The sequence below is a fragment of the Cyberlindnera jadinii genome (genome assembly GCF_001661405.1).
Source record: "Cyberlindnera jadinii NRRL Y-1542 unplaced genomic scaffold CYBJAscaffold_1, whole genome shotgun sequence".
Lineage (NCBI taxonomy): Eukaryota > Fungi > Ascomycota > Saccharomycetes > Phaffomycetales > Wickerhamomycetaceae > Williopsis > Williopsis jadinii.
In genome coordinates, this window is record NW_017963652.1 from 1,503,485 (window position 1) to 1,519,495 (window position 16,011).

Below are 16,011 nucleotides of genomic sequence, written 5' to 3' on the forward strand. Positions count from 1 at the left end.
ACAGCTCGAGAATTCCCTGTGTAGCCAAGCGATACGTCCCGCAGTGTGCTTAGCCTACATTATATAATTTGTATAAGAACCGCATATCTCGACAGCAAATGAAGGCCCTTTTCTCAGACTCGGGGTTTATTGTGTGTGTTTGTAGTGTTGTTTGCCAGTTCCATATTACCATACACAGTTGCTAGTGATACGACCACGGATTCATCATGAGTGCATCAGTACAAGTGCCAGGTGATTGGTTGCAAGATGCGACACCTCTGGAGAAGTTATTTGACGAGCTAAAGTCTGCGCAAACAATCCCCAAGGAGGTTCCAACCAGTGAGCCCGTTGGCGGTGTTGACATACGCTGTGGGCCAATTTTGAGATTGCTCGGTACCCACGAGAATGGCACGTCGAACTACAGAGCGTCCATCCTCATAGTGTCCAAGGACGAATCGTCCACCACTGAGCCCAAGATAACTTTTATTCAAGGACCAACTATCCCACAGGGGACGTCCAATGAGTTCCTACAAGGTGAATTCCCGCGTGTTACAATCCATAAGGAGGCCGGTTACACGTTTTGGAGGTTCTCTGTCGAGCTAGAGCTCAAGGAATTCGAGCAAAAGGTTCGCTATACCATTCTTGATACCGTGTCGTATGAGTTCTTCCTGCCAAGTGATGAACAACCGATGAACGTTATTTCACACTCCTGCAACGGGTTCTCTTTGGCCACTGAGACGAAGGACTTTAAGGGTTCGCTGTGGTTTGATGTGACTAGAACTCATTACAAGGAAAACCGTTATCATGTTATGCTTGGTGGTGGTGACCAAGTTTACTGCGATGCGATAAAGATTTCATCAGATGAATTCGAAAAGTGGCTTGGCGAGAAGAATGTAATCAAGAAGCACAATCAACAGCTTACTGATAAGATGGCTAGCTCCTTTGAAGACTTTTACTTGAATCAATATCTCTCATGGTTTGGAAAGGGATTCTGGGTAGGTAAGAACGGTTCAACATTACAACCTCTTTTCCCCTTTGCAATGGCTTCAATCCCTTCCATGAACATTTATGATGATCATGATATCATTGATGGTTATGGCTCGTATCATAACGGTACTATGTCCACTAAAGTGTTCAAGGGGCTTGGTAGAATTGCCTTCAAGTACTACATGCTTTTCCAACACCAGACCTCTGTTGAAGATGATCCAACCTTTCAAAATGAACCAAGTTGGATCTTGGGTAAGACACCAGGCCCATATATGGAACAGAGATCCCACTCAGTCTTTGCAAAGCTTGGTAAAGGTATTGGGTTTCTAGGCTTGGATTGTAGAACTGAGAGAACCCTAAAGAGAATTGTCACACGGGAAACTCTGGACATCGTTTTCCATCGTTTGGAGAAGGAGGTGAAGAACGACCCTTCTATAAAGCACATCTTGGTTCTTTTGGGTGTTCCTATTGCTTATCCAAGATTGGTTTGGCTTGAATGGCTGCTAAGTTCGAGAATTCTCTCTCCATTCAGAAAGCTGTCTGAAAAGGGAGTGATAGCCAAAGGGCTTGTGAACGAATTCGATGGCTCAGTAGAAGTCCTGGATGATTTGAACGACCATTGGTGCTCAGGGGACCATAAAAAGGAACGTAACGAAGTTGTTGCCAAGTTACAAAAATTTGGTGCTTCTAATGGTATTAGAATCACCATTCTCTCTGGTGATGTCCACCTTGCGGCCCTTGGAAGATTCAGAACCAAACTCCATCATCATTGGATTGGTCAGGAGAAGTATGAAGAAGGGAACTCTAAGGTGATGAACGAACCTGAGAAGGATCCTCGTTTGATGTTCAACATCATTTCATCTGCTATTTGCAATGCCCCACCTCCCGATGCAATGGCTTCACTTCTGAACAAACGTTCTAAAGTCCATCACTTCTCCCGTATGACAGATGAGGATATGGTGCCAATCTTCACGAAGGATGTTGATGGGGAGAATCGTTCAAATGAGCAGTTCTTAAACAAGAGAAACTGGGCTGACTTGATTCACATAAAGAACTTCAATCCAACTGGGGACAAAGCTGGCTATGAAATTGGCACTTCAAAGATACCATCTCAAGACACCGGACTTCCAAAAGGATTCGAGCCTAGAGAGGGGAAAGATCTAGCTTATAAGATCACAAGGGATTCACTGATTGCCCGTATTCATGTTGAGAAGAACCATGGCGATATTCAAAGTGAAACTGCCAACTATGAGGTTGTTATTCCAGAACTTGAGGGAACATATCAATTGAAACAGGAGAACATCAAGCATATCAACATTTGATCCAACTCCACTGTACTATGATTACTTTACTGTTTTCTCAACCAACTTATCAATAATATGTGTAACTCCTATGTATTTGCTATCATATTTATTCAGAATCTCTAATGCTTAATCACCATTTTCATCCATACATGTTCATACAGGCCTAATCATCTACTGCTTGATGTGCAATTTTACCACCCCATGTTGACTTTATAACAACGTTCTGCTTACTATTTCTCTTCCAAAAGTCCAGTAATGTGAGTGCAGTCTTCAATGGAACGTCTTCCTGGATGAAATGACCAGAGTCCTGATACACAACGAGCTGGTATTTCCCTTGCATCTGTCCAATCATGAGCTCTTTATCCAAGGAATCGGTTCCAGCAAGGATCAAAAGCTTTGCAGCATGCGCCTTAACAAACCTCTGGGATAGTCCTTCAAACCACGTAGTCCAAAATGGCTCTGTTTTGGATAGATCCATCTTCCAGACGTATCTATTATTCCCTATGTTTATTAGTAACGGTGGTACTGTAACCATCGCTGATGCTTTGTTTCTTGGAGAGCCTGCACTCACATTCCAGTCAATGGCGCTCTCCAGTGACGGGAATGACTTGGGTAAGTGTGCAATATATGTTGGCATGGAATTCAGTGATCTCAATGCCGTTTCTTCCACTATATCTAACATCACTAATCCTTGGACGTGAACACCCTTGGATTTCAGAACAGAGCAAACGTTTGTGAGCACGGACCCACCTAGTGAGTGGCCAACCAGGAATATCGGGTTCTTAAGCTGTCCCCAGCCCACCTTGTTCACCATCTCCATGATTACAAAGACCCCATCTGCCACTAGTTTATCCATTGAATAGTCATCTGCATCCTCAACTATTGTCGTTTGGCCATGTCCCCTTGAATCGAACGATATCACGCCACAGACGTCGCTTTCCTCCTTATCACTCTTGAACACGCGCTGTAACTCCTTCACCAATGGGGCAAATGACATCCCTGAAGAACCGGCTCCATGATGGAAGATAAACAGTGGTGCCGCATCGTCAACTGGTCTCGTGTAGTACACTTGAAATGACGAAGAGCCTCGAGCAAGTTTCTCCGACGTTTCGAAGAAGTCAGTCGCTGAGGCCTCAGCACAGCTCCGTAGCCGTCTGTGTCTCTGAAGAGGCTGGCACAGAGGTGCTAGAGAGTCCTGGCTTTCATTGTTCTCTTCAGCTTCATCGCCAATGCCATTCTGTGACGCCCTATTGGAACCAGCACGCAATTCAGCTGGGCCCAAAGAGCCAAACTTCTTATGAAACAATGACTTCTGTAGGCTCATGGCAAGTACGTGGATGGCGATAGAGTGCTCTGCTTTCAATTCTGTCCTCTTTGGAGTGCAACAGCTGTGTATTTAATGCTCGTGAATGTGTCATTCTCCCGGCCCGGTGTGGGTTTTTGTTCCCAGGCCCTGTCCGCCCAGCGAGCCTAGCGAGCCTTGCAGGCCCAGCGAGGGATCCCATCTCCGGCGCATCAATTTTATCACACTCCGTCTAAAACGATGAACCCGTGGAGAGAAACACCTCAACAACCACTGGGTCCATGAACACAGCGGATGAGCTCGTTACGATCACGCCGATTGGCTCCTTTGTCATCAAGACAAGGCTCCAAGTCGGCACGACTACTCCGAAATACAGAGCGGCCAACACCAAAGTGTTCATCAACGTGTGTACTTCACCGCTGATCCCACTGCCTGAGAAGAGCTATAACCCTCCAGAGACGTATCAGTTGATCATGTCGAACGAGTGGGAAATACCGATTGTTGCCTCTGAAGAGAGGGACTCGACGGATAAGAAGGGCCAACTGTCCTACGTGTATGACTGTGTTATCAACGACGAGGCGATGTCGTGGATCCATAGGGATCCACAACTTCGAGAAATAGTGATGGAGTGGTGTATGGAGAGCGTTGAGGTCCGAAGCGAGCTGACTCTGGACCGGGAACAGATAAGCGTGCCGAAGATGGTGAGCAAAGGAGCTCCTCAGGAGATTAAGCTGTTGAAATCGGAGCTTCATGGTACAGCTGGCTCGACGCTAGATGGCCCTGATGATGTGATACAGCTGAAAAGGCTGGTTGATGATGATGAAGATCTCGACATCAACTTGGATATCAACGAGCCTCTACCAAAGCCTAATCGCAAACCACTGATTCAGGAGATCAAGGAACTCGAGATCAACGATACAAAGCCAGAGCAGGCACCTAAAGTACGCCCTGAAGAGGCCAAAAAGGAAAGGCTCAAATATGAAACCTCAATGTCCAAGATTAACCTTGCAAATGGATATAAACTCCGTATCGAGATCAAGTCTCAGAACTCCTCATCCTTGGACTATACGTTGAGTCTTGATAGATCGAGGAATGCTATAGTGCTTCAAAATGAGAACAGGAACTATGAATCAAAGGACCTGGAACTTGCCTTACCAGACATCTTCCAGACTCCAGAGATTAAATCTTTCTTTGTTGCTACAGAGAGGAAATTGGTTCTGTTTATAAAGTAATTGATGCTCATTCTAATCATATATCGTTATGAACAAGGTTGAGACTGGATTGGCTCTTCTCCAGTACACTTGGTGGGAACGCCAAATTATCTCTATGTGCAATGTATTCAGAATCATGGTATCCCAATATGTCTTCAATCTCATGACTTTGACGTCCCTTGATCTTCTCAATGTCAACAGAGCCGTAGTTGACTCTTGCCCTTCCTATTTCAGTAACAGGTCTTGTGGAGTCCCAAGACCCATCTGGACTACGGAACCCAGCCTTAAGAGCAACGCATTCATGCTCGTGGAAATGACCAACCACACCAATGATACCCACTGGTAGAAGGCCGGCTTTATTCGTACGGGTCAAGGCCTGGTGTGCACCTTGATCAATGATGAGTGCACCATGTGAATGCAATCCATGAAGCATCCAGAATTCACGGTTCTTCACGTGCTGTTTATATCCGATGAACCTGGTGTGTAAAGGAACGTCGTTTGCTTTCAGCTTTTCCAATTCCTTCACCTGACGGTCCTCGATGGTCAGTCCATTAAGGACATCATCATCGCTGTTTGAAATGTATTCCACGATTTTCCAAAGGTTCTCTGGTCTCTCTGACTTCATAATAATCATGGTGGTACCAGCCTCAGTGGCCAGGTCAGCAGCGATGAGCTTTGTTGTCATGCCTCCAGTACCAACATCACTGCCCGATGAGCTCGTGTCCACATTCAAAGCACTCATATCATCCACTATCAGAATAGGTTTGGCAAGTGGGTCAGTTCTTGGATTGGCAGTGTACAGACAATCAACGTCAGTCATGAGGAAAAGGTAGTCGGCTTTGATCAGTGCGGACGTGATCGCACTAAGAGTGTCGTTATCTCCAAACTTGATCTCTGCAACACTCAACGTGTCGTTTTCATTCACAATTGGAACAACACCCATATCTAAAAGTTCCTGCATGGTGTTTTGTGCGTTCTTATACTGTGTCCAATCTGAGATGTCATTTCTCGTGATGAGGATTTGGGCGATTCTCTGTCCCAATTGGGCAAACAGCGAGTCCCATCTGCCTATAAGTTTTGACTGGCCAATTGCTGCAAGTGCTTGAACCTGTGCTAACTTCTTAGGGCGCCTGTCAAGGCCCATGGTTTTCAACCCAACTGCAATACCACCAGATGAGACAATCACCACCCTATGGCCGGCTCTGCGAAGCTTTACCACTGTCTCCACTATGAGCGACATAGTAGCAAGTCTTGGTTCCTTGGTCACCTCATCAACAAGTGATGAAGTACCAAGTTTGATGACAATGGTAGATCCTTTCCCCATGGTAAGCCTATGTGCTCTGTTCAGCTGATTGACTCCATCGCCAGTTTGACGTCTCGAGGTTTCACGTATGGGATTTTCATCTATTGAGTAGTCAATACACCCGGACACCTCATCACCTGGACATCGATACAACCGGACACCTCTTCACCCGGACACCCAAACATCCATACACCACAAGCTGGACCCGACGGCTGAGGGATGGGCCTCAAGCCTTCTTATACCTTCGACATGATGGTTATCAGGGGATGCTCAATGAGAAGATCTAGAGGTCCATTCGTACACAATGGGACACCTAATCACTGTTGCGACGTGCAATCTGAACCAATGGGCTCTAGACTTTGAAGGCAACAGAGACCGTATCCTACAATCTATCGTGGAAGCGAAAAGCAGAGGTGCCTCTCTTCGTGTTGGTCCAGAGTTGGAGATTCCAGGATACGGGTGTTTGGACCATTTCATTGAGAACGACACCTATCTGCATTCCTGGGAGATGTATGCATCGTTATTGGCCAACAAGGAGACACATGGTATCTTGCTGGACATTGGAATTCCAATTCTACACAAGAATGTCAAGTACAATTGTCGTATCCTGTCATATGATGGAAAGATTCTTCTCATTAGACCGAAGCTGTGGTTGGCGAACGATGGTAATTACAGGGAGATGAGGTATTTCACCCCATGGCAAAGACCAAGATACGTTGAGAAGTATGTTCTTCCAAGAATGATACAAAAGTTGACTGGTCAGGTCAGTGTGGATTTTGGGGACGCTGTTATCTCTACATTGGACACGGTGATTGGTGCAGAGACATGTGAAGAGTTGTTCACTCCTGATTCGCCACACATCGGTATGTCACTTGATGGTGTTGAGATCATAACAAACTCCTCGGGCTCTCACCACGAATTGAGGAAATTGAACACGAGATTGAATCTCATCACGGAGGCAACAACCAAATGTGGAGGTATATACCTCTACGCTAATCAGAGGGGTTGTGATGGTGATAGACTATACTACGATGGCTGTGCACTGATTGTGGTTAACGGTGAAGTGGTTGCTCAAGGGTCTCAGTTTTCATTGAATGATGTTGAGGTTGTTACTGCAACCATTGACTTGGAAGACGTTAGAGCTTACAGAAGCCAAATCTCTTACGGTTTACAGTGTACTCAAACCCCAACCTATGAACGTGTTCATGTCCCAATTGAGCTCTCACCATCGTCAATCACATTCGACGCCAGAATCGTTCCATCCAGACCTAGAGAGATTAGATATCATCGCCCAGAAGAAGAGATTGCTCTAGGTCCTGCTTGTTGGATGTGGGATTACGTTAGACGTTGTAACGGTGCAGGTTTCTTCCTTCCTCTATCTGGTGGTATTGATTCATGTGCGACTGCAACTATCGTCCATTCCATGTGTCGACTTGTTGTCAAAGCTGCTGTAGAGGGTAACGAACAAGTGATCAAGGATGCTAGAAGAATTGCAAACGTTCAAGATGACGCTTGGAAGCCTACTGACCCTGTTGAATTTGCCTCGAAGATCTTCCATACTTGTTACATGGGAACTGAAAACTCCTCAGCTGAAACCAGGGCAAGAGCCAAGGAGCTTAGTGAAAAGATTGGGTCATACCACGTTGATTTGAACATGGACACTTTGGTTGCTGCAGTAGTGTCGGTATTTGAGGTTGCTACAGGAAAGAGGCCTATTTTCAAGATCTTTGGTGGCTCTCAGACGGAGAACTTAGCACTACAAAATATTCAAGCAAGATTGCGTATGGTTCTTGCCTACCTGTTTGCTCAGCTTCTACCATGGGTCCGTGGTAGACAAACAGGTGGATTGCTTGTCTTGGGTAGTGCCAACGTTGATGAATGTCTAAGAGGTTACTTGACAAAATATGACTGTTCCTCTGCTGATATCAATCCTATTGGAAGCATTTCTAAGACGGATCTAAAGAAGTTCATCGCATACGCAGAGACTGAGTTCAAGTTGCCTATTCTCAAGGAGTTCTTGGAGGCAACACCAACTGCTGAGTTGGAGCCTATCACTGAGAACTATGTTCAATCAGATGAGATTGATATGGGAATGACCTACGAGGAGCTCAGCATTTTTGGCCGTTTGAGAAAGATCCAAAAGTGTGGTCCTTATTCTATGTTCTTGAAGTTGTACCATGAGTGGACACCAAGGCTTACACCTCGTCAAATTGCTGAAAAGGTGAAGAGATTCTTCTTTTTCTATTCAATCAACAGACATAAGATGACTGTCATGACACCTGCCTATCACGCCGAGAACTATTCTCCGGATGACAACAGATTTGACCTCAGACCATTCTTGATCAACCCAAGATTCCCTTGGGCTTCGAAGAAGATTGACGAAATCGTGGAGCAATCAGAGAAGGGTCTCACTGACAACTTGGAACAGTTAACAGTTGACTAACTACTTGATTAAATGAAACAATTCAATATCCGTACATGCATGTATAGACAAACTGTGTATCATTAACCTCATAACACCGGTGCTGCAATTCCTAGATCTTCATATTGCTTAGGCTGCTCTCCAGGCCTTTCAATCCAGACTGTTTCTTTCTCTTTTGGGCAAGCTTACCCCTTGAAACACTATCAGCTGCCTTCTTCAATTTATCGAGTTCTGGGTTCTTCTTAACCAATCTTCTACCACCTTCAATTTCATAGTTATCAAGGAAGTCATCCAAAAGATCCTCCAAATCTGCTCTTTCGGTACTCATATCGAAAGGTTTCTTGTTATCGTCTTCCTCTTCTTGTTCCTTTCTATTGTTTTCGTATTTCTCCCTCATTACTTCAAACTTATCATCGAGAAGTCTCAAGCCTTCAGTTCTATAGACGGAGGAGCTTGAGAGAGAGAAACTTGAAAGATCCGTCATAGCACCCATTTTTCTACGAGCTTTCTGTTTGGCCCCCTTTTTGGACTTTTGCGTAGACGATGCTGCTTTACTGCCTTCCAATGACGGAAGTTCAGGAACCACGTCATTATCTTCCTCCTCTTCTTCAAACTCATCATCAGAGTCCCAGTCATTGGCCTTCTTCTTGTTTGTAGCTTTGAATTTTCTAAAATCTGCCTCCCAGCCTTCATCTCCTTCTCTCTGGTAATGGCTATCGTCGTATTGAGCAAATTCATCTTCATAGTTATCGAGATCCCATTCATCGATTTGGTCCTCGAATTCATCCTCATCCACTAACTCACCATCCTTCAATAAATTGTCAAAGATGTTATCATCGTCATCGACATATGCCTCGTCCTCCAGTGCCTCCAGCACTTCTCTCAAAGCTGGATTCATATCTGGCTGAAATCCAGCAATATCGTCCGGGATGGCTTGTTGATCTTGGTATGTCAATTGCACAGTCTTTTCAGGCGGTAAAACATCTTTCAAGTCTTCTTTGAACAGGATATCTTTCTTCTTGCTCTTCTCCTTCACAGTTTTACTCGGGATGAACACACCGTCACCTTGACCCATGGGCTTCAAATGCTGCATGTAATCATACTTGGAATCATCAAAGGTGATACCATACAGCGCAGCCTCACCTTCGTTGTTTCTGATCTCATGCATCTGCTCCCCTAGCTCCTTCTCCAGTGTGCTCTTGTTCTTCACCTTCCTGTTATTCGGGTTCTCAACGGGCACAAGCACATGTTCAGATGCCTCCGAGTCGTGATACCGTGGATCATCGTGGCCTCTATAGACCACCCTGAAAGTAGTCGCATTCTTATCCCACCTCTTCGACATGATTACTGGTTCTACTACCGTGTAGATGACCAAAGAGAGAAAGAGATATGTCTTGTTCTATGTGAAAAGAAAAAAAAAATTTCAGCACCTCATCTCCCCCTCGGATTTAGCTCCCCCTCCCCTCCCCCAAACACCGGATTTCCTCCAGAGAAAAAACCAGAACAAAGCGATGCGATGCGATGAGCACCGGAATTCTCCCGCTTGACAGGGCGCAACGTCCAGGCCTCGAGACAATTTCTCCTGTGTAAGATTTTCTAGGCTGGGGCTCCTTTTATCCTTTTACCTCTGGCTAGAGCTGGTTTACTTAGTTGTTTCTCAGTTAAAACGTTGGCTGAGCTTTGAATCCTTGCTTTACTCGCCGGCCTGTTCTCCTTGAGCGTGTTCACATAGTTTGGTGCTGAGAATACTCCTGCTACACTGCACAAATAAGCCACAGTTATGCCGTCTTCAGAAAATTCGTATGGATCAAGACACAACAGGTTCCACTCACTATCGCACTCCATGAAGGAAGACATGGATGAGAGCTTCCGTATTGGGGATTTCTCCTCGAAGCACTTCACTAGGAAGGCCTCTGTTGCCACAGCGGCAACGCAGGACGGCGCCGAGGCAGGCAACTTCAACGCTGATTCTGGCGAGGTTGAGAGGATAGAAGGTGGGTTCGAGGGGAAGCTGTCGTCGAGCTCCATACCCGAGCACAGAGAAAGAGGAGCGTCTACAAGTGCGCTATCCCACGTGTTGGCAAGTGTCAGAGAGGATTCACCGCTAATGAATCAGGCTAAAGTGCCCTCTCGGCCAGATTCTAGGATGTCGCTACACACAGATGAGATTTCCCCTAAGGTTTCAGCTACTTCAAACACACATGGTAATCCTCAGGTCGATATCAAGAATCCAGATAAGGCCACGGTAGATGTCATTGGTCGTCATCTGGTTACAGATACTGGCTCGGTTGCTCCATCTGACGAGTTTGATTCTTTGCAGCTCCAAGGTGGTGATATCAGCAGGGATCTCTACAACTGGCGTCGGTCCCACTCACCAACAGTATCGCAGAGAAGAAGATCTCACTCGTTCAGTGCATCGATCAACAGTAATAACCTGGATCCGGACTTCAACGTGCATGATATCAGAGTCCCTGGTGGGTTCAGAAGAAGTTTCCTCCTTCAAAAGGCTTCCAGACACAATCTCGTTGGCGATGGGCCAGATATCAAACAGCCAACTTTCTTTACCAGAAACTTCATCGAGTTTCTAACTCTTTATGGGCATTTTGCAGGTGAAGAGTTGAGCGATGAAGAAGATGAAAATGAAGATGAAGAAGAGGAGGAGGAATCGGTTGATGAGGAGAGTCTACTGTTGGCAAGTGTCCCACGTAGAAAACATGAAGAAACACACAAGGCTACAACCACGAAGGCTGTGATGCTGCTATTGAAAGCGTTCATTGGAACAGGTGTGCTCTTCTTACCAAGAGGTTTCAAGAATGCAGGATGGTTGTTCTCTTCTATAGCACTTTTATTCTTCTCGATATTATCATATTGGTGTTTTATGCTACTTATCAATACGAAAACGAATCTGGGTTTAAATAGTTATGGTGATATTGGAGGTGCAGTATTTGGTGAAAAGATGAGAATATCCATCCTCACATCAATTGTGCTTTCACAAATAGGATTTGCAGCAGCGTATATCGTATTCACTGCTACAAATCTGCAGGCATTTGTTGCTTCTATGTTTGATAGAGAATACTCTATTGAAACATACATCTTTGTTCAATTGATTGTCTTCATTCCATTATCATTGACAAGAAAAATTGCAAAATTATCAGGAACTGCGCTGGTTGCCGATTTATTCATCCTGCTAGGATTGATCTACGTCTACTACTACTGTTCTTTCGTTTCAATAACCAAAGGAATTGCTGCCGTAAAGAGCTTTAACAATGACTGGACTGTGTTTATTGGAACTGCAATCTTCACATATGAAGGTATTGGTCTTTTGATTCCAATTGAAGAATCTATGAAGAAACCTTCACAGTTCCCAATGATCCTTGGGTGGGTTCTGGCCAGTGTCACGGTTGTTTTCATCTCTGCCGGTCTTGTGGGATATTTGGCCTTTGGTGAGGAAACTGACACAGTGATACTGTTGAATTTCCCTTCGGATAGTGTATACGTCTCTGTTGTTCAGTTCTTGTACGCCATGGCTATACTCCTCTCGACGCCATTACAACTCTTTCCGGCTATCAGAATTTTGGAGAATGGTATATTTAAAAGATCTGGAAAGCATAATACGAAGGTGAAGTGGAGAAAGAATTACTTTAGAACTTTCTTAGTTCTATTTACCGCACTTTCTGGATGGCTTGGAGCATCAAACCTGGACAAGTTCGTTTCAGTTATTGGAAGTGTGGCATGTATTCCGTTGATTTACATATACCCACCCATGATTCATCTCAAGTTAAAGACCACAACTCCTATGGGAAAGAGGTTAGACCTAACCATTGTAATCTTTGGTGTTATTATGCTAGTCTACACTTCTTTCCAAACAGTGGTCTCTTGGAACGACTAGTTAGTTTATTATTACATCTCATTATAGAGTCTTTTCCTTTGGTTACCAAGCATAAATCTCCGTTCCCCAGTAGTGTACGACCTTTCATCAAAGTATGCATCTTCTTCAATGTATCTCTTTTCACGTTCCACAAGTTGTTTAACGTTCCCAAGTGCTATCTTCAAATCCATGAAAGTATCATGAAGTTCTGGCCTAATGCTAGCAAAAAAGCTGTAGTTATAATTGCTAATGTAAAAGTCCAAAAGGTCCACTTTTGTCTCATTCACGGCCTCCATGTTGACAAACAGCTCTCTGTAGTTGATGTTCACATGGAATTTTTCCAATTTGCATGCAAGCTCCAACAGAGCAACAGCGATACTTGATGCTGGTGCCTTTAATGCGATATCCAGTTGATACGTATCGTAGCTAAAGAGCCATGCTGTGTACGTGATTTCCTTTGGAATGCTTAAAGTCTTTGAGAACTTCACCAGGTATTCCTCAACATGTCCAATTCTAAAGTCAAATGCAATGGTCTCCATGAGTTTGATTTCCAATCCTATGATTCTTCTCCTGTAGTTCTCAGCCTGCTCCGAGTTCAGCTGCATGTTCCTTACTTGTGACACAACCGCTATGATGTCCCTTAGTTTCTTGATCGTTTCCTCGTTCTTCGTTGCTACAAACAGACATACAGTTGCAACATCGTGGTACGTCGACGTGTTGAAGCTGTTATGAAGATAAAACCGTTGGTAGTAGATCATCGCGGTTTCAAGAGTGCGCATGGGAAACTTCAACGTATTACACACCTTCATGAGAAAGGAAAAGACTTGGTTTCGTCTCTGCTTGTAAACAACAATGTTGTCGATGGTTTTGCTTTGTGCATACTCAATCTGTAGCCTCGTCAGGAAGGGCCTCGAGAGCTGTATCGATGATATCATTTCACCCTTCTTCGGAGAACAAGGTGTGATTGGTGATGCAGTGTCTTGTGATCTGGACATGATATAGCTCTCCAAAGAAGTCTCCTCTTCTGCTTTGTATAACTTCCACAATGGACTGAGAGAAGTGTTCCCGAGAGTCCAAACAAGAAAAAAGCACACACAGACAAACATCCAAACACCCACACAAATACAATTCTATTCTCGCGATCATTTCCTATTCCGGTAAGGTTACGAGTGCTCATCGCATGTTTCCCTTTTCGGACAGATATTGGTTATGGCCAGCACATGCGAAGAGGCCTCGAAAAAAATTTATGGCACACCAGTGAACTGCTCTGCTTCGAGAGATGAGTTGAGTATCTCTCTCTGTCTAAGTGTTTTGCAAGATGGCTAAGAAAGGTGTGAAGAACAACAAGCAGGCTAAGCGTAAGGAGAACCGTGCTAAGGAGGAAGCTGCGTTGCAAAAGCTGGAGCAACTTATAGAGGAGTACGATCCGAAGACGCAAAAGCCATCTCAATTCCAAGAGCTACCAATATCGCAGAATTTAATCCAGGGGCTTAAGGAGGCCAGTTATTCACTGCTGACTGACATCCAGAGAGAGGCTATACCTTATGCTCTTAAGGGAAATGATATTCTTGGTGCAGCGAAGACAGGTTCTGGTAAGACGTTGGCATTTCTGATCCCAGTCATTGAGAAGTTGAACAGGGCTAAATGGACAGACTTTGATGGTCTTGGTGCATTGATCATATCCCCAACCAGAGAATTGGCGATGCAGATCTATGAAGTGTTGTTAAAGATTGGTAAGCATTTCCAATTGTCGGTAGGTCTTGTCATCGGTGGTAAAGATGTCAAATTCGAGATGGAGAGAATCCAAAAGATTAACATTCTTATTGGAACGCCGGGTAGAATCTTGCAACATATGGACCAAAGTTTGGGATTTGATGTTTCCAATCTACAGATGCTTGTGTTGGATGAGGCTGACAGAATCCTGGACCTTGGTTTCAAGAAAACCCTCGACAATATAGTTGCAAACCTCCCTCCGGAGAGACAAACTTTACTCTTCTCTGCAACACAATCCAAATCAGTGTCTGATCTTGCGAGATTATCGCTAACCAATCCGCAGTACATTGGAGTGAAACAAGCCGAAGATGAAACTGCAACGCCTGATTCTCTTTCCCAGTCATACATTACAGTCAAGCTAGAGGACAAGCTCGATACACTTTATTCATTCATCAAGACACATCTCAAGACAAAGATCATCGTTTTCTTGTCCACCTCGAAACAGGTGCACTTCGTCTATGAAACTTTTAGAAAGCTTCAACCTGGTATGTCATTGATGAAATTGCATGGTCGTCAAAAACAAACTGCAAGAACAGAAACCGTGTATAAATTTACAAAAGCACAACACGTTTGTTTATTTGCAACTGACGTTGTTGCCCGTGGTTTGGATTTCCCAACAGTTGACTGGGTTGTTCAAGTCGATGCACCAGAGGATGCCGATACTTACGTTCACAGAGTTGGGAGATCGGCAAGAGCTGGTAAGTCAGGTAAAGCATTGTTGATGTTGACTCCTAGTGAGGAAGAAGGATTTCTCAAAAGACTGCAATCTAAGAAGATTGAACCAAAAAAGCTAAACATCAAGCAGAATAAGAAGAAATCAATCAAGCAGCAACTGCAAGCACTTTGTTTCAAGGATGCAGAATTGAAATACTTGGGTCAGAAGGCTTTCATTTCGTACTTGAGATCCATAATTATCAACAAGGACAAGGACGTCTTCAAGATTGAAGATGTTGATAAAGAAGCATTTGCCAAGGCTCTTGGTCTTCCTAGTGCACCACAAGTGAAGATTAAAGGTGAATCAAAGGCTCGAGAATTGAAGAATGTGTCTCGTCAGTTACTTGCATTGTCTAAGGCAAATGATGATGGTGAATTTAAGGAAGAGGATAAAAAGGTCCGCACCAAATATGATAGAATGTTTGAACGTCAAAATCAAAACGTTCTTTCTAGTCACTATCTTAAGATTCAGAATGATGCATTGAAGGATGAGAATGATGATGAGTCGGATTCTGACGGTGAATTTATGTCAGTCAAACGTACGGATCATGATCTCGTAAATGAAGACCTTCCAGATTTAACTGCCCCAACTTCCAAGCGTGCAGCTAAGAGGGCTCTTTCCAAAAAGGCTTCACTCAACGATAAGGGAAATGCAAAGAAGTTGGTGTTTGATGATGAAGGTAATGCTCACCAAATCTACGAATTCCAAGATGAGGATGACTTCAAAGCTGCCGGTGATGCCAAGCTCCAGAAGGATGACTTTATCGGAAAGGAGAGTGAGGTTATGCAAGTAGATGATGAGAGTGATAAGAAGCTTGCGAAGGAGAAGAAGCTTGAGAAGAAGAGAAAGCGTAAAGAGGCTGAAAGACTTGCCAAGGAAGGTTACAATGACGATCCTTCTGAAAGAGGTGAAGATGATGACTATGCAGTAGACCATAACCTTGCTGCTAAGCTTCTGGAAGACCTTGACGCTAAAAGTGATGATAACAGTGAAGATGAAAGACCCACAAAGAAGCCTAAATGGTTCCAGAATGATAAAGTTGGTGGTAAGACTTCTAAGGACGATGGCGTGTTGGAGATAGAAGAACCAGAAACTCTTGAGGATCTTGAGGCTTTGACGGCCAGATTGATCCAAGATTGAAAACTC

At 44.3% G+C, this 16,011-nt stretch overlaps 9 protein-coding genes across 9 annotated transcripts; 5 read left to right on the plus strand and 4 right to left on the minus strand.

The window, feature by feature from the left end:
- The first annotated feature begins 26 nt into the window (after window positions 1-26).
- On the plus strand, window positions 27-2,406 carry CYBJADRAFT_165690 (uncharacterized protein). Its single transcript, XM_020214152.1, has one exon. It carries the CDS (start codon window positions 207-209, stop codon window positions 2,286-2,288), a length of 2,082 nt encoding a protein of 693 aa, XP_020073444.1. The 5' UTR covers window positions 27-206; the 3' UTR covers window positions 2,289-2,406.
- A 60-nt stretch (window positions 2,407-2,466) lies between these two features.
- Window positions 2,467-3,393, minus strand: PPE1 (phosphoprotein phosphatase methylesterase 1; the record flags this gene model as incomplete). Its single annotated transcript, XM_020212189.1, has 1 exon — window positions 2,467-3,393. A coding segment is annotated over one exon (927 nt), but the record flags the coding sequence as incomplete, so codon positions are not given.
- Window positions 3,394-3,851: 458 nt separating this feature from the next.
- On the plus strand, window positions 3,852-4,805 carry PIH1 (Pih1p; the record flags this gene model as incomplete). Its single annotated transcript, XM_020212399.1, has 1 exon — window positions 3,852-4,805. A coding segment is annotated over one exon (954 nt), but the record flags the coding sequence as incomplete, so codon positions are not given.
- PRO1 (glutamate 5-kinase) lies at window positions 4,781-6,130 on the minus strand. The gene has a single exon (XM_020214153.1). The coding sequence runs from the start codon at window positions 6,106-6,108 to the stop codon at window positions 4,822-4,824; it is 1,287 nt and encodes a 428-aa protein (XP_020073447.1). The 5' UTR covers window positions 6,109-6,130; the 3' UTR covers window positions 4,781-4,821.
- Window positions 6,131-6,391: 261 nt separating this feature from the next.
- QNS1 (glutamine-dependent NAD(+) synthetase) lies at window positions 6,392-8,530 on the plus strand (the record flags this gene model as incomplete). The annotated part of the gene is made up of 1 exon (XM_020216160.1): window positions 6,392-8,530. One exon carries the CDS (start codon window positions 6,392-6,394, stop codon window positions 8,528-8,530), a length of 2,139 nt encoding a protein of 712 aa, XP_020073448.1.
- A 19-nt stretch (window positions 8,531-8,549) lies between these two features.
- Window positions 8,550-9,879, minus strand: LTV1 (ribosome biogenesis protein LTV1). The gene has a single exon (XM_020214154.1). It carries the CDS (start codon window positions 9,849-9,851, stop codon window positions 8,622-8,624), a length of 1,230 nt encoding a protein of 409 aa, XP_020073449.1. The 5' UTR covers window positions 9,852-9,879; the 3' UTR covers window positions 8,550-8,621.
- A 190-nt stretch (window positions 9,880-10,069) lies between these two features.
- Window positions 10,070-12,449, plus strand: AVT3 (Avt3p). The gene has a single exon (XM_020214155.1). The coding sequence runs from the start codon at window positions 10,290-10,292 to the stop codon at window positions 12,396-12,398; it is 2,109 nt and encodes a 702-aa protein (XP_020073450.1). The 5' UTR covers window positions 10,070-10,289; the 3' UTR covers window positions 12,399-12,449.
- CTK2 (Ctk2p) lies at window positions 12,240-13,397 on the minus strand. The gene has a single exon (XM_020214156.1). It carries the CDS (start codon window positions 13,370-13,372, stop codon window positions 12,410-12,412), a length of 963 nt encoding a protein of 320 aa, XP_020073451.1. The 5' UTR covers window positions 13,373-13,397; the 3' UTR covers window positions 12,240-12,409.
- Window positions 13,398-13,670: 273 nt separating this feature from the next.
- Window positions 13,671-16,005, plus strand: HCA4 (RNA-dependent ATPase HCA4; the record flags this gene model as incomplete). Its single annotated transcript, XM_020217465.1, has 2 exons — window positions 13,671-15,772; window positions 15,827-16,005. Exons 1-2 carry the CDS (start codon window positions 13,696-13,698, stop codon window positions 16,003-16,005), a joined length of 2,256 nt encoding a protein of 751 aa, XP_020073452.1. The 5' UTR covers window positions 13,671-13,695.
- Between the last annotated feature and the right edge of the window lie 6 nt (window positions 16,006-16,011).